The 25,753-nt window shown below is 40.6% G+C and overlaps 1 protein-coding gene and 1 long non-coding RNA gene across 2 annotated transcripts in view; one reads left to right on the forward strand and one right to left on the reverse strand.

Annotated features, from left to right (window-relative positions):
- Positions 1 to 25,753, forward strand: part of LOC103508584 (laminin subunit gamma-1) — a 126,681-nt gene that overhangs the window by 95,470 nt on the left and 5,458 nt on the right. Inside the window, 15 exon segments of the mRNA XM_026823152.1 lie at positions 70 to 145; positions 895 to 1,090; positions 1,596 to 1,811; positions 15,695 to 15,965; positions 16,682 to 16,896; positions 17,136 to 17,230; positions 18,056 to 18,166; positions 19,292 to 19,496; positions 20,107 to 20,197; positions 20,918 to 21,120; positions 21,602 to 21,688; positions 22,596 to 22,631; positions 23,035 to 23,152; positions 23,889 to 24,001; positions 24,707 to 24,830. Of these exon segments, the coding sequence (XP_026678953.1) occupies positions 70 to 145; positions 895 to 1,090; positions 1,596 to 1,811; positions 15,695 to 15,965; positions 16,682 to 16,896; positions 17,136 to 17,230; positions 18,056 to 18,166; positions 19,292 to 19,496; positions 20,107 to 20,197; positions 20,918 to 21,120; positions 21,602 to 21,688; positions 22,596 to 22,631; positions 23,035 to 23,152; positions 23,889 to 24,001; positions 24,707 to 24,829 (2,156 nt within the window). The 3' untranslated portion in view covers position 24,830.
- On the reverse strand, positions 10,112 to 11,202 carry LOC113467141. Its single transcript, XR_003391314.1, has 2 exons — positions 11,067 to 11,202; positions 10,112 to 10,328 (listed from the first exon to the last, which is right to left on the reverse strand). It is a non-coding gene; the product is annotated as an uncharacterized LOC113467141 (long non-coding RNA).

Below are 25,753 nucleotides of genomic sequence, written 5' to 3' on the forward strand. Positions count from 1 at the left end.
AAATGGTCCGCCACAGATGGCACTTCCGATAACAAGCAGATCTCCCTGAATCACAATTCACTCAGTCAGTCGCTGGAACAACAGGTGACTGTCTCAAATGTATCTACAACACGGGGGGACCCCAGTGTGACACCTGTTTACCGGGGTAAGTAACAGTGTGGTCAGTGTGACACCTGTTTACCAGGGTAAGTAGAAAGAAAGCCACCAAAGTAAAGTATTTATACCTAGTTAATTTCTCACAAGCTTCGGAGCTTTTACTTTATTTGCTGTCTCTGAGACAGGCATGATTTTCGGAGAAGATCTCTATTTTGTACCTATATGGTTTGCATAAATAAATGAAATTTCTAACTTCATAAAATATATGCTCTAAAACTAAATGTTACCCTTAAATATGATCAGTCTGGTGCTGATATATCGAGGATGATGACAAACACCGACCCTGTTGAAAGAGAAAAGATAAAGAAGAATCTTACCATAGGACTCAGAACTCGTATTAATATTTCAGATAAATTTCTGTCCAGTTAATGTGCGGGTTAACTCGTTGAGATAATCCAATTGAACCTAGGCTTTCTTGCCTAGCAGAAGGTCCCGGCTTTATTCTCTGAGCTAACAAAAGATTTAGAGTCGTATTTCCATTAAAAATATGTTTTTCAAAGGGTTAAATCAGATCTTCGGCGCGAACAGCATATTTTTACACATACTTAAAGTGTCTAACCGGAAAAAGGGCGAATCTCAGAAGGACCATCTCCGAATATCTACATGAACCCTCACCATTGTCGAACCAGATCTAACCACTGAAAAAGAGAAGGTTCCTGGTACAAATAACAGGGACTCTCTTTCTATCCCGTCCTAAGATTTTCTGTCCAACCTTTGTCATTCCTTCTCCCTCCCCAGATATTTCGGTGATGCCCTGGCTCTACCGAAAGGTGACTGTGAGCCATGCCAGTGTTACATACCCGGTACTCTGGAGACCGAAACCTTCACGCCAGTATGTGACCAACTTACCGGCCAGTGTTCGTGCAAACCCCATGTCGTCGGCACCAACTGCGACCAGTGTGAAGTCGGACATTACAACATCATCAGCGGAGAAGTAAGACTCATTTTTAGTCTGGGGACCTAAAACAGGGAGTATACCAGCCTGAAATTTCCCTTGCTAAAGAAATAGCAAAGGTTGAGTGCAAACGGCATCCACTCATAATTTTTTTGTAGTCAAAACCAAATGTCAGCCCAAAGCAATCACCCTAGTTAGCCTGACGAAAAACGCTGATTGAAAGCCTGACGAAAAACGACGACTCCGCCTATACATGGGAAAAGGTGAAGAAAAAGAAGAATGGTAGTAGTCTACTGCTGGGATTAAGGGATACTATTTTACGAAAGTTGTGTTTAACAATAGATACTTACAAGTCTTTGGTATTATCCCGACTCGGAGTTTCACCTTCTTTGTAGTCATTTTCAAGGGAAACTAAACATAATCTAAGTAAAATAGTATTTTACAAAGGATGTCTGAATTAAATAAATTAATAGGGACTAAGGGACTCAATAGTCCTTTTTGAGCAAAATAAATATATATAAATAACCAATATTCTAATTTCCAGGGGTGTAAATCTTGCGACTGTGATCCGGTGGGATCCTTGAACCGTACCTGTGACCCTATAACCGGCCAATGTCTCTGTCGACCCGGGGTAACTGGAACCCGGTGTGAACTTTGCCAGCCTAATCACTACGGGTTCTCTCTGGATGGATGTAAGCCGTGTATGTGTGACCCGATTGGATCTAACTCCCTACAGTGTGACCCGTCAGGCCAGTGTCCTGTGAGTACCCCGGTTTACGGTACAAATACAATCTTGTCGAGTTGAAACTTTTTTATTTCTAATTTGGACTTAGGGTGTGTTTATGAACAGGGCTGAGATGAGCTCGGACGACGTGAGATAGCTGTCCCGGCGGCAATTTTTAAAATTCATTTTATATTTATTTTTGTTTGCTTTGTAATTTGCTTGTTTTTAATAGCTAATATAAATGAAAAGTATAATATAAATCTTCGATTCCTACATTATCCTTCACTTTACATATGAGTTCTTCTTCGTACAATAAAATACACAATAACAAACCAAATACAATCTTGTCGAGTTGAAACTTTTTTATTTCTAATTTGGACTCAAAGACTCGAACTACCAACTTTCCGATCCGAAGTCCACCCGGCAATCGAATCCGCAAGGCTTAGAAGGCAGGTGCGCTGCTAGCCCTCAAGTTAACTAGGCTGACCGATTCTATTCTATTCTACCTATAGTATGAATCCTAATCTAATCTATTCTATTCTATTCTATTCTCTAGGCAACTCGTATCAAACAAGCAGCGGACGACCTGCTAAAGAATCACGCCGAAGAGTTGTCAAATCTAGACGAACTGTTAGCTAGCAGTGGGGATCTACTAGGCAAGGGAAAAGTTCAACAGGACATAGCACAGGCCATGTATGAAGATGCAGAGGCTGCTTATCAGGCTGCAGTGAAAGCTGTGGAGCTTGGAGACAAAACCCTGGTGGAGGCTGAACAGACGTATGCTACACTCAAAGGTAAGGGTCATGTAGATTGAAGTAACCATTAAAAAAAAAAAAAAAAAAAAAAAAAAAAAATGTCTTTAGGAATATTTTTATCGCTTTTAAAAACTGAGGTCTCGACTACAAAAGCTACCTGTCTACTCACAATTACCTCACCTGCCCCGAGTGGTGCCGGGAAAAGCCAGCAGGACACGAGTGCCCAGATAGGAGATAGTTACCCATCTGGATATCAACCACCCGCAACGTTGCTCAACTTCAGTGATCGTTTGGTTTTTATTTTTTGAAGAGGTTCGATAGAGGAAGCTGTAACTGCCAAGGTCTTATAGTCCCGAAAGCTAAGAGAGAAAGAAGAGGAGACAGGATAGGAGTTAGGAGAAAGCCAGCCGTTCCGTGAACGAACCATATCCGTTCAGGATAAAATCTGCCCCGGGCGGGGATCCAACTTATTAACCCGCAGAACAATGGAGATATCATTCTGGAAGGGGCGGGGCTTAAGATTCAGCAGACTATTATTGGCCAGGACAATCCTATTCCTACAGCCCAGGTAAGATTCTTTAAACTGGTTTAACTTAAACCTAGGTAGGGTTTTTAAAAAAAAGGAAGAACAAAAAACTCTAGAGGGAACCTGTAATTGCGGATGTTCGAAGAGTAGGATAAAGTTCCCCCGGGCGGGAATCGACCCCGTGATCTAGCGCATAGAAGACAGATGCGCTACCTTCCAAGCTATATTCATATTAGCTTAACCCGTCTTTTGGGGCTGTTTGCCTCTACACATAAGCCTTAGAGTGGTCTTTTTGTGTAAGACCTTCCAAGCTTACTAGTGTGGCTAAGGTACACCTGACCCAGGTCCGTCTCTCAGGTACGACACAGGCCACAAGCGTCTAATGTAGCAGTTGTTCCATTGCTACGAAATAAAAACGGCGGTGGAACACTCATCGGGCGGGGATCCAACTCGTGACCTAGCGCTTGCAAGGCAGACGCGCTACCATCCAAGCTAACTAGGCTTTCTAAAAAGAAATATTAAGGTTTGTCCACACATGGTCGACGGCATTCGATCATCGCTGTCTATCGATGTGAATTTATTGTGGATCGACGGTTCGTCGGCTATATTTGGACACACGTTTATAAATACGCTCCTTTTACTCTTCCCCCCCCCCCCCCGGTCTCGCGAGAGTGAAAACAAACAAACAAAAAAAAGGTTTTTATACTTAGCGGGAACTGTAATAATGAAGGTCTTATCACTTATCATCCCTCAAACGAAGAAAAAATGGGGAAATTATAAAAGAATAGGTGATTGCCAGTAATTCCGAGAACGAACTTTATTTGTTTCGGACAGGGCGGTCTTGAATCGAATCCGCGATCTGGCGTTTATAAGGCAGACACGCTTTGCAAGCTAACTAGAATGACCATTTGATTATCACTTGTTAAATAGGTATGAAATATCAATTAACTAGGGGTTTTTTTTTTTTTTTTTTTTTTTTTTCCAGGCATTCCCCTCTTGGACCAAACCATATGTCTACCGTGAATAACGATAAAAAACCTACAATAAAATTACAATTAGATCAACCCAGATATTAAAGAAAGAAGTGCTTGAAATCTTAGCTAAATTCCTTTAACATATTTAGTTAAACACCTTTGTATTCCTAGCTAAATACCTACTAGATGAACTCAGATATCAAAGAAAGAAACTTATTTCTAGTTAAATAACCTAAAGGTTCCAATATTAAAATAAAATACATACCTTTTTTTCAAAACAAGACGAAAATTCATACAGTTTTAACAATTAAAAGACTGAGAGACAAATGACTAGTGAGTAGAGGATTCCAGTACCCGCTCCTAACGATGTCGAAAGCATGCCAAAATCCAAAAGTGGACCACCTCAAGGAACCATTTTTGGACCTTAAGACTCCAATTTCGAACCTCAAGGTTCGAGTTTCGGATCTCAAGACTCCAATTTTGGACCTCAAGGTTTGAGTTTTGGATCTCAAGACTCCAATTTTGGACCTCAAGGTTCGAGTTTCGGATCTCAAGACTCCAATTTTGAACCTCAGAGTTCCAGTTTTGGATCTTAAGACTCGAATTTCGGACCTCAAGGTTCGAGTTTTGGACCTCAAGGTTCCACTTTCGGATCTTGAGGCTTCAATTTCGGACCTTAAGGTTCGAGTTTACTTCGTTTGAAGCATCCTTCAGGGAGAGAATCTCGGATGGCCTCCAGGTTCTTTACGTCTCCCAGAAGTCGGCCTAATTCTTCCTGGTAATTCTTCACAAGTTGCAACTGAAAAGAAGAATAAAATTCGATAAATAAGAAGAATAGAAACCTTTTCCTCTTCTTTTCCTTTTGTAAGCGCTAGGCCGCGGGTTTGATTCCCACCCGGGGCGGATTTTATCCTGATGGGATAATGTTCGTTCTCGGAACAGCCATCTTTCTCCTATCCTGTCTTCCTTCTCTCTTCGATTTCGGGACGATAAGGCCTCAGCAATTACAGTTCCCTCTATCTTCTTCTTCTTCTTCTTCTTCTTCTCCTTCGCTTTTTCCCCGAGTTCAGGCGGGGTCGGCGTTTTTCGTCAGCCTCTCAATCAGCTCTAAGGTGATTGCTTTGAGCTGACATTTGGTTTTGGTTACAAAATTTTCCGAGGCCTTCGCACTCAACCTTTGCTATTTCTCAAGCGAGGGAAATTTCTGGTTGGTATTCTCCCTGTTTAAAGTCCCCCAGCCAGACTATGTACATTGTACAATCACTAGTTAAATCAAAAGTTATCATTTCCACCTTACCTGTTGTATTCGGGCCTGGGTTAAAGTTTCCAACTGCGTATCCAGGTTGGCATTGTAGAATTCATTCTCAGCACCGCGCAGTCTTTCCTCTAGATCGTTCAGAGTTTCCTCATCTGAAATTTAACAAGAGTTTTGAGATGAGTGGGTGTTTCACCGGTGTTTTTGAAACAACTGCTATATTGCCAGCCTAGTTAGCTTGGAAGGTAGCTGGGCCTTGTAAGCGGTAGGTAGAATTTTGTGCTAAATGGATAAAGTTCTTTCCCGGAACGGCTAGCTTTCCTATCTTCAATTTCAAGACGATTAGATCTATGATGTTACAATTCCCTCTATCAAACCTCTTTCTTTTTCGGAGAGACACAATACTTCCCATTTAGGTGCAGATGATCGGTTAACACGAGATTTGGGTTCGAGAGGCTTGTCTTCAGGCCTCACACACTACACGCCATTTAGGTACCAAGGGTAAAGGGTGTACCTTGCCCATGGGATCAATTTAACTAATAGAAAACCAGAAAGTTTAGGGAACAAGTAGAGAAAAAAGGGTAAGAAGTTGGGCATTTAACTTACCAATATCTGCCAGGTCATTAAGTTCCTCGACTATTTTGTTGACCTCCTCCAGGGCTTTCTGCACTTGCTTACTGGCCTCTGTAGCACTGGTCTTAGCTTGACCGATCTTGTTCTTAGCCTGGCGAAAAAAAGGGATTCCATACATGTTACGAATCGACTAGCATAGCAATACTGATTAATGGTTCTACAGTGGTTATTATAGGTATTACCCACCTATAATAAACTGCATTTATTACTCAAACTTCTCCAAAAACGAAAAACGTCCTTAGAAAAGGGTCTTAATATTCGTCCAATTTAATCAAAATGGGCTGAAATGTTTTATCACAGACCCTATAAAGGATCCATATATTTCATCTCAGACCCTACAAATATGTAGATTCTTAAAAATTTTCCATCTTCACTCCTTTGAACTCTGAACATTAAACATGACTGCATTCAATGTCCAAGGAATCGACAGGAGGTAAATTTTGTATCTTCCAATCCTCTCATTTGATTGGTCAATGTAAACAATATCCTCTTACCTGATTTGTCAATCCCTGGTCTAGAGCGACCTGACTCTCCAATTCTCCTATTCGGTTCTCTGTTTCTGCCACCTTGTTCACCAGATTGTTAGTAGTCTCCTTCAGGTTCGCAGCTTCCGACACTGTCTCTCCAGCACTCTTCTTTATCTCTTCCGCTTCCTGGAATATAAGAAAGGTGAAATGGAATAGAAACATCAAAATCAAATCATGAATCTTTGTGGTAAAGCCGAGCGAACACAGCATTACTGGAAATGCCGCCACTGGTCGCTACTCGATTAAAGTAGTTACTCATTTGTCCTCACGAGGCTGATCGCACCCCGAACTCCAAGCAGACCCGAAAAAACTTCGACCCCGCCGGGAATCGAACCCGGGACCTCCGGAGTCAAGGGAAATATTTTAATTGGTTTTGGACTTTATCCCATATAGATAGGGTTTGTTCCCGGAGCGGCTTTCAACTTTCTAAGGCCAGCCACTCATTATCAGGCAGACCTGACAGGTACACCTGATCAGGTATACCTGACATCTGAAGAGCACACTCACCATCAGGCAGACCTGACCGGTACACCTGATCAGGTATATCTGACACCTGATGAGCACACTCACTATCAGGCAGACCTGACAGGTACACCTGATCAGATACGAATGTCAGGTCTACTTGATAGTGTGGCTGGCCTCTTAAGCTGTGTCCACATATAGTCAACGGAAGTCGATGTCAACTGAAACCGAAAACATAGATTCACTTCGTCAATAATGTGTGGACACAGCTTTAGAGCCCCTTGATTCCAAAGAGTGATTTATTTCTATCTTACCTTAGCGGCTTGTTCAGCATATTTCTTCAGGTCTACCTGCTAGTGTGTGTGCTCATCAGGTGTCAAGCATACCTGATCAGGTGTACCTGTTCAGGTATGCTTGATAGTGAGTGGCTGGTCTTACCTTAGCGGCTTGTTCAGCATATTTCTTCAGGGCCTCCTGCGCCGTAGCATTGGACCGTTGTGCATTGACCTCAGCGCCTGCGTAGTTCTGCCGAGCCGTGTCTGTCTTCTCTTCGCCCTGCTCTATGAGGTTGATGATAGACGGGATGGTTTGCAGCGCACTGGTCGCCTTGTCCTTGCTGTCTTGTACTTGCTTGTCGAATTCTGAATTGAGAGGAAATAAATTGGTAAGAACAGTTGAACATTCCTTTCGGAAACGGAACCGATTCCAATGGCGCACCATCTTGGATTTCCTATGGTTTAGTACAGGTGCTATCACACCAAAAGAGGGGAAATAAGCTTCAGAAGAGGGGAAATTATGAAAGGAAAATACAGCTACCATATTAGCTGTATTTTCCTTTCATAATGTCCCCTCTTCTGAAGCTTATTTCCCCTCTTTTGGTGTGATAGCACCTGTACCCGGCAATGTAGAAGAGGCTCGCCTGGTTAACTAAAGGGCGTGGGTTCAATCCCAGCCGAGGCATAAAACCCTTTTCTTAATCTCGAGGCCTTTTTTTTAGAAGAGGAGTTTTAAGAAGTTGTCTATAATTCTGCATTGTTTCCTTGAATGTTATGGATAACTAGAATATCTTTTTATACTTCATGATCCTTACCTTTGAGCGTAGCATATGTCTGTTCGGCCTCCACCAGGGTTTTATCTCCAAGTTCCACAGCTTTCACTGCAGCCTGATAAGCAGCCTCTGCATCTTCATACATGGCCTGTGCTATGTCCTGTTGGACTTTTCCCTTGCCTAGCAGATCCTCACTGCTAGCCAATAACTCGTCTAGATTTGACAACTCTTCAGCGTGATTCTTCAACAGGTCGTCGGCTGCTTGCTTGATACGAGTTGCCTAGAGAATAGAATAGATTAGATTAGGATTCATACTGTAGGTAGAATAGAATAGAATCGGTCAGCCTAGTTAGCTTGGGGGGTAGCGCGCCTGCCTTCTAAGCCTTGCGGATTCGACTGTCGGGTGGACTTCGGATCGGAAAATTGGTAGTTCGAGTCTTTGAGGCCGTGGTTATGAACAGGGCCATCGTAGGCCATCGTCGGCCTTTTTGCGTGTAAAGTTGGCGGGAAATTCGAATTTTTGATTTACTCATCAGTTGGACATAGCTGGGGATTGAACCCGAAACCCTTGGATTAGGAAACATGTAGTGATTTAAAGGAAAAAAAATACATATATACATATTGTTACAATCCTACAGTTCATAAAAAAATTTCAATACTTTTGTAATAGGAAATCGAGATTACCGGTCCCTTGTATTTTCAATTAAAGAGGTTCGACTGTATTTAATATTTAACAAGTGAAAATTAACTTGAGAAATCGTAGCCTACTGAAGTGTTTTTAGCTTTTGAGAACTAAGCTTCCCCAAATCTCACCTGAGCACCGTCAGTCTTCAAAATCTCCATCGCGTCCTGTAGGTCCGACAAGAGTCTCTCTATCGTGTTCTCAGCCAGGGTGACATTCTGGGCCGCCAATGCGGTGGCTACCCCGGCAGCTTGATTCCAGGAGCCGCTCTCAGCGATGAGATCAGCGGCAGCCTTAATACGAGCCCTCAGATCTGATAGGCGGTCCGACAAATTCTTCTCACCACCTGTGTGTAGAAGGGGATATTAGCTGTTTGTTTGGTAATCAGGGGGGGTACCTATTCTATAAAATACGAAGTATGTAAGTCGTCTGTCTCTGAATTTCGCACTCCAAGCGTAGAAAAAGAAATAGTGTTTGTTTTGTTGCTGTTCTTATTATGTAGCAGAGAGACAAACTCTGTTGTCAGCAAACGAAACGTAACAAGGAAATGGTCCGTCTTCCGTAGTGTATCCCTCAACACTCACAAGATAAGCGAGAACAGACCATCACATAGGTGTATGTCTGATACAAAAAGATATCTTTTCTTTATTCTGCCATTACCATACGGGGAAAGATTAAGCCGCTAAACAAAAAGAACAATTGATGATTCTCATGAAAAATATAACTGTCCAAATGTATTTTTTTCGTAAAGATCGTCAAAATAATAAATAATCCGAAAAGATTTTTTTTAAAAAAAGTATTTCTTCTCTGAGAAATTCGTCCCCAAAGTGTGCGCGGGAAAAATAATGAGATTCAAATTTTTAAAGCGTAGGGACGCTTGGCAACATTGCGTGGGACGTAACCAACCATGAAAAAAGAAATTCTTCTGGCTCTTGCTAATCTGATCACATCGTTTTCTTTGGTTGTTGCGTTTTGTATCTGCTAATTTGGCTGTTTTTCTGAGTATCCTGTGGGGGTGTAGTGGTCAAGGCGCTCGACTGGTTAACAGGAAGGCGTGGGTTCAATCCCAGCCGAGGTATGGAATTGTATCCTCAATAAAAATACTCATTTCATTAGCGTATAGGTAAACTTGTAATTTGATTTCTATTTTATTTTTATTTAATTTTTTATTTTTCATTTTTGTATGTTTTTTTTTTCTTTTGTATTGTTAGCATTCAGTTTTTTTTTTTATTGTAATAAATGGGACGTTGTCCCGTAAAATTTTGTAAAAAAAAAAAAAAAAAAAAAAAAAAAAAAAAAAATTTAAAAAAAAAAAAAATAAANNNNAGAAAAAAAAAAAAAAAAAAAAAAAAAAAAAAAAAAAAATGCATTTCAGACCGAAGTAAAACACTCTTTTTTCATTTTTTTGAGTTTTTATAGAGGAAATTCAGCCAAAACGAAATGTCAAATGAAATCAAAATTCTCACCACTCTCAGCATCACAAATGTCCGCATGTCCATTACAATTACACGGTACACACCGGGAGAATGCGCCCCCGCTGGTCGGCTCATGATGGTACCCCGGGGCACAAGATTCACAGAACTGGCCCACATAGCCTAGAGGGCAGGTACATTGTTCTATCCACTGTGCAACAGGCCCTGCAGCCCCGCGCCGCGCGGTCTCTAGCTTGACATCATCTAGGAAACCGATGCCTGAGGAATAGAATGGAATATCAATCAATCAATCAATCAATATTTATTTGTACAAATATACAATTGTATGTGGTACAATGTTAAGGCTACGTAGGTACTAATCTAAACTAAATCTATAATAGGTACCTAATATAATAATAGAATAGAATTGAATAGAATAGAATTGAATAAATAAGGGTACAGCATCAGAGTTATACACTGAATATCATGGATTTTTCCAAAGGACATTCTGTTAAATGGCAGGGTTTTCCTGGAGGAGCTTTTCCACCCAACTGCTAATCTAAGATATTTTACCAGAAAGGTCTTGAATGTTCTAATCTAATACAAACCATGCATCTGTATTCTGCAGTTTGCAGTTAGACTCAGGTATTTTCTTCATAGGTATACATACAGGACTCACAAATTCTAGGAGCATTTAAGACCTCTGCCTAGTGAAATATCTTAAAGGCTCACAGTGAAAGAAAAATTTAGTGGCCGGGTGGAAGGACTCCTCTAGGAGAACCCTGCCACTTAAAAGAGAGGTGGGGAAAAAAAGGTGAAAAAGATTCATTTTCTTTTATCCATTTACTTAGGTATGTTAAACAATGTTTTAAGTACTTTGCAGACATTTTCAAGCGAAGTTTTGGGAAAAGACTTGTAAGTATCCATTGTTTAACATAACATAATTACAAAGGATGTCTAAATTAAATTAATGTATTAATAATTCCTTTTATCCAGTAAAAAAGTTGTCATGCTTACCATTAGGTGAGTAGGTACCACGGATCTTGATAGCGGTGAGGTTAGCCAACACACTGATGAAGTCCCGGGGTGAATATCTGGGTTGCCATCCATAGTCTGGATGTTCGTGCAGTCGAAATATGAACTCCTGACTCTGTGAGAACAAACGGAAGCAGGTTAGAAGACAAAATTGGAAAAACCCTTAGACCAGCCACTCACTATCAGGTAGACCTGACAGGTACACCTGATCAGGTCCGCTTGTCAGGTCTACCTGATAGTGTGTGTGCCCATCAGGTATGAGGTAGACCTTTTTTTTTTTTTTTTTAAAAAAAAAAGATGAGTGTTCCACCGCCGTTTTTATTTCATATCTTCCCAGTTTCCTTGTTTCTTCCCAACATCAAACTTGATAGTGTCTTCATAACGATATCTTGGTCTTCTAGGTCTTATACCATTTCCCTTCTACTACCTATTTCTAGATCGATTAAAATACCGGTACCTGAATTGAAAAATACAAAGAACAATTTTTAGACCAATAAAAAAAGGCATTTTTTGACAAACGTAAAATGTCGGAAAAATTAATTTTCCCGGTATTTTACGTAGGAATCAACCATCCATTTATTTTGACTAAGTGCATATGCCCAACTGACAGACAAATGCACAGACACGAAAAGTTAGTTCGGGACGAGCCTATCTATTGTAAATTTAGTCTATGAATTCTACGATAAAAATAATAGGTACCGTAAAGCAGGGTACTAAATTGATTTCTATCAACCATATAAAAGTAATACCGTAAACCGGGGTACTCACAGGACACTGGCCTGACGGGTCACACTGTAGGGAGTTAGATCCAATCGGGTCACACATACACGGCTTGCATCCATCCAGAGAGAACCCGTAGTGATTAGGCTGACAAAGTTCACACCGGGTTCCAGTTACCCCGGGTCGACAGAGACATTGGCCGGTTATAGGGTCACAGGTACGGTTCAAGGATCCCACCGGATCACAGTCGCAAGATTTACACCCCTGGAAATTAGAATAATGGTTATTTATATTTATTTTGCTCAAAAAGGACTATTGAGTCCCTTAGTCCCTATTAATGAATTTATTTAATTCAGACATCGTTTGTAAATACTATTTTATTTAGATTATGTTTAGTTTCCCTTGAAAATGACTACAAAGTAGATGAAACTCCGAGTCGGGATAATACCAAGGACTTGTAAGTATCTATTGTGAAACATCATAACTTTCGTAAAATAGTATCCCTTAATCCCAGCAGTAGACTACTACTATTCTTATTTTCCTTCGCCTTTTCCCGTGTACAGACGGAGTCGGCGTTTTTCGTCAAGCTTTCAATCAGCCCTAAGGTGTGATTGCTTTGGGCTGACATTTGGTTTTGACTACAAAAAAAAAAAAATATGAGTGGATGCCGTTTGCACTCAACCTTTGCTGTTTCTTTAGCAAGGGAAATTTCAGGCTGGTATCCTCCCTGTTTTAGGTCCCCAGACTAAAAATGAGTCTTACTTCTCCGCTGATGATGTTGTAATGTCCCACTTCACACTGGTCGCAGTTGGTGCCGACGACATGGGGTTTGCACGAACACTGGCCGGTAAGTTGGTCACATACTGGCGTGAAGGTTTCGGTCTCCAGAGTACCGGGTATGTAACACTGGCATGGCTCACAGTCACCTTTCGGTAGAGCCAGGGCATCACCGAAATATCTGTAAGTAACATGTGGTGTATGTAACACATGTAACAGAACCACGGGTGACTGTCTCAAATGTATCTACAACACGGGAGGACCCCAGTGTGACACCTGTTTACCTGGGTAAGTAACATGTGGTTTATGTAACACATGTAACAGAACCACGGGTGACTGTCTCAAATATATCTACAACACCGGAGGACCCCAGTGTGACATCTGTTTACCGGGGTAAGTAACATGTGGTGTATGTAACACATGTAACAGAACCACGGGTGACTGTCTCAAATATATCTACAACACCGGAGGACCCCAGTGTGACATCTGTTTACCTGGGTAAGTAACATGTGGTTTATGTAACACATGTAACAGAACCACGGGTGACTGTCTCAAATATATCTACAACACCGGAGGACCCCAGTGTGACATCTGTTTACCGGGGTAAGTAACATGTGGTGTATGTAACACATGTAACAGAACCACGGGTGACTGTCTCAAATGTATCTACAACACGGGAGGACCCCAGTGTGACACCTGTTTACCTGGGTAAGTAACATGTGGTGTATGTCAAAAACTTGTCCTCAAAACTTGATTTTTATCTTGAGGCTCTTCTCGGACTGTATGAGCTAATTTGTTTCACTCTTGTGGTCTGTGTCGTAGCATGCCCATCCCGTAGTATACCTCACATCAGATGGGTGATAATGATAAGAGACATAATACTTCCCACTTCCCATTTAGGTGCTGGGTCAACATGAGAGCACCAGAAAGTGACCCGTTGAAATATTTGCAATTGAAAAACGAGGACAAATTTTTGTCGATGGTGGGATTCGAACCCGGGACCTTCTGCATGGCAAGCAAGCTCGTTACTACTGGACTAACCGTGCCCCTAACTTCTTTAACAGGGGCTAACTTATTTCGTTCATTCAATTCTGTCTAGAGGAACATGACTTTCAAAATTGCGCCCCTTTTAAAATAAATTTATTAGAAAAAAAAAAAAAAAATCAATTCTGTCTGACCACTCTAACCATTGTCCCCCTCTTCCTCAGATATTTCGGTGATGCCCTGGCTCTACCGAAAGGTGACTGTGAGCCATGCCAGTGTTACATACCCGGCACCCTGGAGACCGAAACCTTCACGCCAGTATGTGACCAACTTACCGGCCAGTGTTCGTGCAAACCCCATGTCGTCGGCACCAACTGCGACCAGTGTGAAGTCGGACATTACAACATCATCAGCGGAGAAGTAAGACTCATTTTTAGTCTGGGGACCTAAAACAGGGAGTATACCAGCCTGAAATTTCCCTTGCTAAAGAAACAGCAAAGGTTGAGTGCAAACGGCATCCACTCATATTTTTTTTTTTTTGTAGTCAAAACCAAATGTCAGCCCAAAGCAATCACCCTAGTTAGCCTGACGAAAAACGCTGATTGAAAGCCTGACGAAAAACGACGACTCCGCCTATACATGGGAAAAGGTGAAGAAAAAGAAGAATGGTAGTAGTCTACTGCTGACTGCTGGGATTAAGGGATACCATTTTACGAAAGTTATGTTTAACAATAGATACGTACAAGTCTTTGGGATTATCCCGGGGAACCTGTCTTTGCTAAAGCTTTATCGTCACGATTTTGAAGAGAGAAGGAAGACAGGATAGAAGAGAGCCAGCCGTTCCGAGAACGAACCTTCTATAATAAAATTCGCCTAAGCGGGAATCGAACCCGTAACCTAGCGCATAGAAGACAAATGCGCTATCTTCCATCTTCCAAGCTAGATTCGTATGAGCTTAACCCATTTTCTGGGGCTATTTGCCCACATAAACCTAAACCTCAAAGCGGGCTTTTTGTATAAGACCTTCCAATTTGCCGATTTTTTCTTCAAACCTTCCTACACCTAAGACTTTCTGTATAAAACCTTCCAATCTAACTAGTCCTTCTAAGGATTTTGCCGATTTTGTCTCGAAACAGCCAAACTTATACCAATCCAAACCCCAGGAACAAATAGAACTCAGAAATCTTAAGTCTAATATTTTACTAAAAATGATTTTGAGTGAGATGGATCCATTTCTGGATCCATCCATCTGTAATTTAATAAAAATATACGTAAAACATAAAGCCAAGTGTTTTTACTCATTCAAAATCATTTTTAGTTTTTGAATTGTTTTACCAAGTGTGTGTGCCAACAAATAAGTTAATACAAACTTATTCCTTTGATGTCTAATCTTTCCCCTTTGTTCTCACATCCTCACAGAGTCAGGAGTTCATATTTCGACTGCACGAACATCCAGACTATGGATGGCAACCCAGATATTCACCCCGGGACTTCATCAGTGTGTTGGCTAACCTCACCGCTATCAAGATCCGTGGTACCTACTCACCTAATGGTAAGCATGACAACTTTTTTACTGGATAAAAGGAATTATTAATACATTAATTTAATTTAGACATCCTTTGTAATTATGTTATGTTAAACAATGGATACTTACAAGTCTTTTCCCAAAACTTCGCTTGAAAATGTCTGCAAAGTACTTAAAACATTGTTTAACATACCTAAGTAAATGGATAAAAGAAAATGAATCTTTTTCACCTTTTTTTCCCCACCTCTCTTTTAAGTGGCAGGGTTCTCCTAGAGGAGTCCTTCCACCCGGCCACTAAATTTTTCTTTCACTGTGAGCCTTTAAGATATTTCACTAGGCAGAGGTCTTAAATGCTCCTAGAATTTGTGAGTCCTGTATGTATACCTATGAAGAAAATACCTGAGTCTAACTGCAAACTGCAGAATACAGATGCATGGTTTGTATTAGATTAGAACATTCAAGACCTTTCTGGTAAAATATCTTAGATATGTTTATGTAGAAGGGAAAAACCCCGTAAATCTTCGTTTTTCAAGCTCTTTACCGATAAAAATCTCACCTAACTGGGCACATGAAGCCTCTAAACCCCCCTCATTTACTCCCCCAGTGTCTCGAAAACGTGGAAGGGCTGCACTGCGATCGGTGCAAGGAGAACAAGCACAATCGTCAGCGCGGTTGCGAGCCGTGTCCACACTGCTACAATCTGGTGACAGACGCCGTGGCAGCACATCGCAGCAATCTGCACGACCTGACCGCGGTCCTGATGAATATCGCCAATTCCCCGACCGTGATTGACGACGCAGAGTTTGAACGCAAACTGCTGGAAGTGATCAGTCGTGTGGACGCACTGTGGAACAACGCGCAGGAGAGCACGTCAGGTATGTGGAAGGTCCTGGGTTCGATGTCCGCCATCGTGAAATAAAAATAAATGGAAAAAAATGCACTTTGATTGCAAATCTTTTGGTTTTCTAGTGTCGACAGACTACTCAATTGGGAAGAATTGGTGATTCTCATGATTTTTTTTTATTATCTCAGAAAAAACTATAAAAATTAAAAAAAATATTGAGACTAAAACGAAGAAAGGTGCTGAATCGTGTGGATGCCCTGTGGAACAACGCGCAGGAGAGCACGTCAGGTATGTGGAAGGTCCTGGGTTCGATGCCCGCCATCGTGAGATAAAAATAAATGGAAAAAAAAATACACTTTGATTGCAAATCTTTTGGTTTTCTAGTGTCGACAGAGTACTTAATTGGGAAGAATTGTTCTTTTTTTAGCGGCTTTAACTTCCGCCGTATGGTAATAGCAGAATAAAGAAAAGATATCTTTTTGTATCAGACATACACCGGTGTGATGGTCTGTTCTCGCTTATCTTGTGAGTGTTGAGGGATACACCATTTCCTTGTTACGTTTCGTTTGCTGACAACAGTTTGTCTCTCTGCTACATAATAAGAACAGCAACAAAACAAACACTATTTCTTTTTCTACGCTTGTAGTGCGAAATTCAGAGACAGACGACTTACATACTTCGTATTTTATAGAATAGGCACCCCCCTGATTACCAAACAAACAGCTAATATCCCCTCTCTATACACAGGTGGTGAGAAGAATTTGGCGGACCGCCTATCAGATCTGAGGGCTCGTATTAAGGCCGCCGCTGATCTCATCGCTGAGAGCGGCTCCTGGAATCAAGCCGCCGGGGTAGCCACCGCATTGGCGGCCCAGAATGTCACCCTGGCTGAGAACACGATAGAGAGACTCTTGTCGGACCTACAGGACGCGATTCAGTAATAGTAGGAGGCATTCTCATCAGTAGGTGTTGATTAGAATGCGTCAAACTCTTGAAAAAAAAAAAATATACATATATACATATTATTTCAAAAGTGTTTCTCAGATACAATTATAAATGAAGGGGCACGATTTTTTCCCCGTTTATCCAGGTTTTCCATTTAGATGGGTCCCAACTAGACAGGCTCAACTGTACCAACTTATCAATAACTTTCACTTGCTCAACTAACTAGGTACTGTTATTTCTGTTCTTTCTTATCCAGGCATTGAAACAAGCTGTAGAGAAGAGTACAAAGCTGGGTATGCAGAGTGAACAGATGTCTGCCATTGCTAAGGAAGCTCGAGCTAATGTTGAACAGTAAGTATCTGACATGTCGGATAATACGTATATCTTTATTTTAATACACGCGGGCGGACCCTTTACTAACTTATGTACATCGTATGCCCTAACTATCTTAATCTAACTTAAACTAAAATTACTAAGTAGAAAACTATATAATATTCAAGGGGTGTGGAGTCCCGACAGAAAATGACACCTAATTCCGGCAATGGTAATAGTACGGATATCAATTTCAGAAAGTAAGAAACAGGTAGAACTACAGAATGAGCTGTCCGAAGAACAATATCAAGAACATGTTTTGGTGGGCTGCGAAATTTTAGGTCAACTCCAATTTAGGTTCTGAAGATAGTAACACAACCATCACGTGAGCTCATGGGGAGTCAGGAAGATGTAGTTTTCCCATAATATTGTAGGTAATGTCGTTCAGGACAGCCACACTACTTATCACGTCACGTGACGTGATGGTAGTGTGTTTCTATCTTTGTACATTCAGTTCACGTTGAAATCTCTCCAATGAAGAAAATTCCAACTTTATTTCATTATCTGCTTCCTCTAATTTCAGACAACAGAGCGATGCCAATATGATCCGGGACCTTGCTAACTCTGCCCTCAACATTTAAACAACCAATATTGCAAATTAGACGTCTCTACATTGAACAAAAAAATGTCCTTGTCCATTAGAGAAGAAGAGCATTTGATGGAAAGGGAAAACTTGCATTTTGGAGAATGCCATCAGAGTGAAAACATTAAATCTGCCCCTTTGTTCATCTCAATATCAAACTCAGATTCTAAAAACATCTGACTTTATTACTTTATTTCATTATCTGCTTCCTCTAATTTCAGACAACAGAGCGATGCCAATATGATCCGGGACCTTGCTAACTCTGCCCTCAACATATCTACCAGGGCACATGATCTGGCCATGGAAGCTATCAACACACAGAAGAATACCAGGTATGCTCTCGCCCTTATTTCTTTTCATTTGATTTGTAAATGTAAATGCAGTTTCTTTGTGTTATTATATCACAACTTTGTTGCTCACTGCAGCATTGTAGGATTTTTCCAATATCTCAATAATCCTAAAATCCAATGTTTACCTACCATGCTGGCACCGGTCGCTATGCGCATTTATATGTCATAGCTACTCATTTTCCTCACGAGGCTGAGTGGGCCCCGCAACAGCCAGTCACGGTATCAATCATTTGCATGATACAAATTTCTTGACCCCGCCGGGAATCGAACCCGGGTCTCCCGCGCGCAAGGCGAGCGCAGTGACCACTACGCCATGGGAGCTGACTTTTTTCATTTCATTTGAGGGACCTGTAACAACGTAGGTCTTATCGTCTCGAAATCAAAAAGACTGGGGGGAAAACACCTTTGTATATCTGTTGATTAATGGTAAGTTAAAAGTAAATTTAATAAAATAAATAATGAATTGAATTGAAAGGACAGGATAGGAGAAATCCAGCCGTTTCGAGAACGAACTTTCTCTGTTGATAAAATTCACCCCGGGCGGGAATCGAACCCGTAGCGCTTACAAGGCAGACACGCTACCCTCCAAGCTAACTAGATTGGAAAGTAAGGTTTTTTTCTGTGAAATATATATGGATTTTATCTGGGTTGATTACCTAGTTATTTTTGTATCTACTGAAAATTTCTTTATTAAATTCATTCTTCTCCTTTACAGCAATGACCTCCGGTCCTTAGAATCAGACCTAATGCTTACCCAGCAGAATTTAGAGCAAACACTAGGCGCGGCTCAGGATGCTCAACAACGGGTCAATGCTACCAAAAAATAAATAATGAATTGAATTGAAAGGACAGGATAGGAGAAATCCAGCCGTTTCGAGAATGAACCTTCTCTGTTGAGGATAAAATTCACCCCGGACGGGAATCGAACCCGTAGCGCTTACAAGGCAGACACGCTACCCTCCAAGCTAACTAGACTGGAAAGTAAGGTTTTTTTCTGTGAAATATAATATGGATTTTATCTGGATTGATTACCTAGTTATTTTTGTATCTACTGAAAATTTCTTATGGAAAATTTACAATAATTAAATTCATTCTTCTCCTTTACAGCAACGACCTCCGGTCCTTAGAATCAGACCTAATGCTTACCCAGCAGAATTTAGAGCAGACACTAGGCGCGGCTCAGGATGCTCAACAACGGGTCAATGCTACCAAGAAAGAGGCTCTGGAACTATACCGAGATATCTTTGCACTATCCGTGCCTGATGTGAAAGCTGATAATATTAAAGCAGACGCCCAGGCTGTGTCTAAAGAGGTGAGTAGTCCGACCCTGATATTTATTAACAAGGAATTTCATTATACAGAGATATTTATACGCTATCCTAGCCTAATATTTACTGAAAACTCTTAGAAAAAGGAACCCCAAAGAGGCAAAATCTCGAGAGTAAATTTTCTTTGTATCGATCAAATTTCATAAAAATTAGACAAACTGTTGTGTATCCACCCAGTATTTACAATCACCAGTCCACTCTGTATTCTGGTTGCTAAGGCAACATCTCAATAGATAGTTTCCCTGCCTTCCTCTCTTCCCTGAGCTTTTTCATTGTCATTAATTTTTCCAATAAAACATCTTCGATTCCTACATTATCCTTCACTTTACATATGAGTTCTTCTTCGTACAATAAAATACACAATAACAAACCAAATACAATCTTGTCGAGTTGAAACTTTTTTATTTCTAATTTGGACTCAAAGACTCGAACTACCAACTTTCCGATCCGAAGTCCACCCGGCAATCGAATCCGCAAGGCTTAGAAGGCAGGTGCGCTGCTAGCCCTCAAGTTAACTAGGCTGACCGATTCTATTCTATTCTACCTATAGTATGAATCCTAATCTAATCTATTCTATTCTATTCTATTCTCTAGGCAACTCGTATCAAACAAGCAGCGGACGACCTGCTAAAGAATCACGCCGAAGAGTTGTCAAATCTAGACGAACTGTTAGCTAGCAGTGGGGGTCTCTAGCGCAGAGGGAAAAGTTCAACTGGACATAGCACAGGCATGTATGAAGATGCAGAGCGCTTACATCAGGCTGACGTGAAAGCTGTGGAGCTGGAGACAAAGACCCTGGTGGAGGCTGAACAGGGACGTATGCTATTCACCCAAAAAGGAAGGGGTTTTGAAAATTGAATAAACCATAAAAAAAAAAAAAAAAACAATAAAAAAAAAAAAATACTTATCCATTCTTCTTGTAGTGCGTTATTCGTTGTGGATGTTGGCGACCAGGTTGGCAAGTTTGATTTTATTTACAGCTATGCGAAATAGTTCCGTGGATGTTTTTCCAGTCCATTTTCTCAAATTGTGCAGCCAGGAGATTCTGCGCCTGCCGCGTCCTCTTTTTCCTTCTAGTAATAATTCAAGGAAGTAATATAAAATTATAGACAACTGCAGTAAAAAAAAATCGCAAGATTAAGAAAACATTTCATACCTCGGCTGGGATTGAACCCTCGCCCTTCAGTTACCTAGGCGAGTGCCTTTACCACTACACAACCGAGGTAAGATTAGCCGTATTTTTCTTTCATAATGTCTCCTCTTCTGAAGCTCGTTTCCCATCTCTTAACTTAATAGCGCCTGTACTAAACCATAGGAAATCCAAGATGGCGCACCATCTGAATCGCTTTCGTTTCCAAAAAGAAAATACAACTATTCTAAGCATTTCAATTTCTTCTCAATTCAGAATTCGACAAGCAAGTGCAAGACAGCAAAGATAAAGCGACGAGTGCGCTGCAAACCATCCCGTCTATCATCAACCTCATAGAGCAAGGCGAAGAGAAGACAGACACGGCTCGGCAGAACTACGCAGGCGCTGAAGTCAATGCACAACGGTCCAATGCTACGGCGCAGGAGGCCCTGAAGAAATATGCTGAACAAGCCGCTAAGGTAACAGAGGAATTGAGCACTTTTTGGAATCAGGGGGCTCTAAGGCTTAAAATAGAGTAAAGCGGAGAGCATAACGCATAGAGATTTTTGAGCCTAAAACGGAAATTTTTTCCGATATAATGGACCGATTCCAATATTTTCTTATGTCGCTCTTCCTTGTCCCGAATAGAGCAGTTGCGCTTACTTGGGTGAGGTTTTTAAGTCAAAGAGCAGAAAAAATGAGAAACTAGGGAATTTTTCTTTTTCTTCTAGACTTGACTCCGGAGGTCCCGGGTTCGATTCCCGGCGGGGTCGAAGTTTTTTCGGGTCTGCTTGGAGTTCGGGGTGCGATCAGCCTCGTGAGGACAAATGAGTAACTACTTTAATCGAGTAGCGACCAGTGGCGGCATTTCCAGTAATGCTGTGTTCGCTCGGCTTTACCACAAAGATTCATGATTTGATTTTGATGTTTCTATTCCATTTCACCTTTCTTATATTCCAGGAAGCGGAAGAGATAAAGAAGAGTGCTGGAGAGACAGTGTCGGAAGCTGCGAACCTGAAGGAGACTACTAACAATCTGGTGTGGACAATTTAAGTCTGGAATCTTAACCGTGACAAAATGGTTAATAACCAAACATCTAATATACAATCGCATTAAACTGCACATTTGATTATCTGCATCAGGAAATGATGTTACAGACGGCCGGCCTATTAAATTATTATTGTCATTAGGATTATTATTGTCATTAGAATTATTATTGTCATTTGAATAGGTTTTTGATGTTATCTTCTTCAGCAGAAATAGGTCATCAAGGCAGAAGGCAGTGACACCAAAGTGGTACATTTACGGAGATACTTTTACGCGCTTTACTTAAGGGCGTTGCAAGAATAGTAAAATTTACGATTCACGAGTGTAAATAACATAAAATTGTAAAACTTTTATTTGTCTGGAGTTATAGGTAGAGGCACACCTAACGGTTAAGATGGGGGTATGTCCAGTAGTAATGCAGAAGGACCCGGGTTCGATGCCTACCATCGACAAAACTACCTATTTCGTTTCGATTGCAAATATTTCAACAGATAGGCAGGTTCTTCTTAATACTATGTACCTACTATGTAATCACCTATTTATATTTTTGTTTATTTTCTACTTTAAATAAGTAAATAGGTAGTTAGATAGGTACCTAAATCACCTAGGTACCTATTCATTGATTAATAAAAATTTAAGCACCATGCATGTACACTGCAATGAGTAGTTAATTTAGCACACTATTATATGAGCATAATGACTTATCTTATATTTTTTTTATTTGTATTTTTTTATTTCTTTAATAAATACAAATAAAAAAAATATAAGATAAGTCATGTAGTTTATGTCAAGTAAGAAGCCATGTGTCGCTAGAGTATGCCCAATTCGTATTCGACATAAAACCACTTCTTCTTGTCTTTTTTGTCTATTTGAAGTTTTCCATACATTGACACTTTTCTTTTTGGAGAGTCAGGTCGCTCTAGACCAGGGATTGACAAATCAGGTAAGAGGATATTGTTTACATTGACCAATCAAATGAGAGGATTGGAAGATACAAAATTTACCTCCTGTCGATTCCTTGGACATTGAATGCAGTCATGTTTAATGTTCAGAGTTCAAAGGAGTGAAGATGGAAAATTTTTAAGAATCTACATATTTGTAGGGTCTGAGATGAAATATATGGATCCTTTATAGGGTCTGTGATAAAACATTTCAGCCCATTTTGATTAAATTGGACGAATATTAAGACCCTTTTCTAAGGACGTTTTTCGTTTTTGGAGAAGTTTGAGTAATAAATGCAGTTTATTATAGGTGGGTAATACCTATAATAACCACTGTAGAACCATTAATCAGTATTGCTATGCTAGTCGATTCGTAACATGTATGGAATCCCTTTTTTTCGCCAGGCTAAGAACAAGATCGGTCAAGCTAAGACCAGTGCTACAGAGGCCAGTAAGCAAGTGCAGAAAGCCCTGGAGGAGGTCAACAAAATAGTCGAGGAACTTAATGACCTGGCAGATATTGGTAAGTTAAATGCCCAACTTCTTACCCTTTTTTCTCTACTTGTTCCCTAAACTTTCTGGTTTTCTATTAGTTAAATTGATCCCATGGGCAAGGTACACCCTTTACCCTTGGTACCTAAATGGCGTGTAGTGTGTGAGGCCTGAAGACAAGCCTCTCGAACCCAAATCTCGTGTTAACCGATCATCTGCACCTAAATGGGAAGTATTGTGTCTCTCCGAAAAAGAAAGAGGTTTGATAGAGGGAATTGTAACATCATAGATCTAATCGTCTTGAAATTGAAGATAGGAAAGCTAGCCGTTCCGGGAAAGAACTTTATCCATTTAGCACAAAATTCTACCTACCGCTTACAAGGCCCAGCTACCTTCCAAGCTAACTAGGCTGGCAATATAGCAGTTGTTTCAAAAACACCGGTGAAACACCCACTCATCTCAAAACTCTTGTAAAATTTCAGATGAGGAAACTCTGAACGATCTAGAGGAAAGTGAAAAAGAAAGAGGTTTGATAGAGGGAACTGTAACATCATAGATCTAATCGTCTTGAAATTGAAGATAGGAAAGCTAGCCGCTCCGGGAAAGAACTTTATTCATTCAGCACAAAATTCGACCTACCGCTTACAAGGCCTAGCTACCTTCCAAGCTAACTAGGCTGGCAATATAGCAGTTGTTTCATTGCTCAGAAATGTTTCAAAAACACCGGTGAAACACCCACTCATCTCAAAACTCTTGTTAAATTTCAGATGAGGAAACTCTGAACGATCTAGAGGAAAGACTGCGCGGTGCTGAGAATGAATTCTACAATGCCAACCTGGATACACAACTAGAAACATTAACCCAGGCCCGAATACAACAGGTAAGGGAGAAATGATAACTTTTAACTAGTGACTAGTGATTATACAATGTACATAGTCTGGCTGGGGGACTTTAAACAGGGAGAATACCAACCAGAAATTTCCCTCGCTTGAGAAATAGCAAAGGTTGAGTGCGAAGGCCTCGGAAAATTTTGTAACCAAAACCAAATGTCAGCTCAAAGCAATGCAGTTGGAAACTTTAACCCAGGCCCGAATACAACAGGTAAGGTGGAAATGATAACTTTTGATTTAACTAGTGATTGTACAATGTACATAGTCTGGCTGGGGGACTTTAAACAGGGAGAATACCAACCAGAAATTTCCCTCGCTTGAGAAATAACAAAGGTTGAGTGCGAAGGCCTCGGAAAATTTTGTAACCAAAACCAAATGTCAGCCCAAAGCAATCACCTTAGAGCTGATTGAGAGGCTGACGAAAAACGCCGACCCCGCCTGAACTCGGGAAAAAGCGAAGGAGAAGAAGAAAAAGATAGAGGGAACTGTAATTGCTGAGGCCTTATCGTCCCGAAATCGAAGAGAGAAGGAAGACAGGATAGGAGAAAGATGGCTGTTCCGAGAACGAACATTATCCCATCAGGATAAAATCCGCCCCGGGTGGGAATCGAACCCGCAGCCTAGCGCTTACAAAAGGAAAAGACGAGGAAAAGGTTTCTATTCTTCTTATTTATCGAAATTTATTCTTCTTTCAGTTGCAACTTGTGAAGAATTACCAGGAAGAATTAGGCCGACTTCTGGGAGACGTAAAGAACCTGGAGGCCATCCGAGATTCTCTCCCTGAAGGATGCTTCAAACGAAGTAAACTCGAACCTTAAGGTCCGAAATTGAAGCCTCAAGATCCGAAAGTGGAACCTTAAGGTCCAAAACTTGAACCTTAAGGTCCGAAATTGAAGCCTCAAGATCCGAAAGTGGAACCTTAAGGTACAAAACTCGAACCTTGAGGTCCGAAATTCAAGTCTTAAGATCCAAAACTTGAACTCTGAGGTTCAAAATTGGAGTCTTAAGATCCAAAACTCAAACCTTGAGGTCCAAAATTGGAGTCTTGAGATCCGAAACTCGAACCTTGAGGTTCGAAATTGGAGTCTTAAGGTCCAAAAATGGTTCCTTGAGGTGGTCCCTTTTTGGATTTTGGACATGCTTTCGACATCGTTAAGAGCGGGTACTGGAATCCTCTACTCACTAGTCATTTGTCTCTCAGTCTTTTAATTGTTAAAACTGTATGCATTTTCGTCTTGTTTTGAAAAAAAAAAGGTATGTTCAATATTGGATTAATATTCAATATTGGAACCTTTAGGTTTTAGGTTATTTAACTAGAAATAAGATGTTTCTTTCTTTGATATCTGAGTTCATCTAGTAGGTATTTAGTTAGGAATACAAAGGTGTTTAACTAAATATGTTAAAGGAATTTAGCTAAGATTTCAATCACTTCTTTCTTTAATATCTGGGTTGATCTAATTGTAATTTTATTGTAGGTTTTTTATCGTAATTCACGGTAGACATATGTACATACATTTTGAATTACACTGCCATTGGATAAACGCTAGATTTGAATAAGATTGTGAATTGGCAGAATTAGTAAAAATATTGTACATATTACATAATTGTTAAGAAGCAAAGCCGGATCAAGTCATAATTTAGAGTTTTTCACATCACATCACCATCATCCATGTTCGACATCACTTGCTTATTAACTGATGTTGGTTATCAAATATTGGGCAACTTATTTTGGACTATACATT

The sequence above is a fragment of the Diaphorina citri genome, unplaced genomic scaffold (genome assembly GCF_000475195.1).
Source record: "Diaphorina citri unplaced genomic scaffold, Diaci psyllid genome assembly version 1.1 scaffold412, whole genome shotgun sequence".
Lineage (NCBI taxonomy): Eukaryota > Metazoa > Arthropoda > Insecta > Hemiptera > Psyllidae > Diaphorina > Diaphorina citri.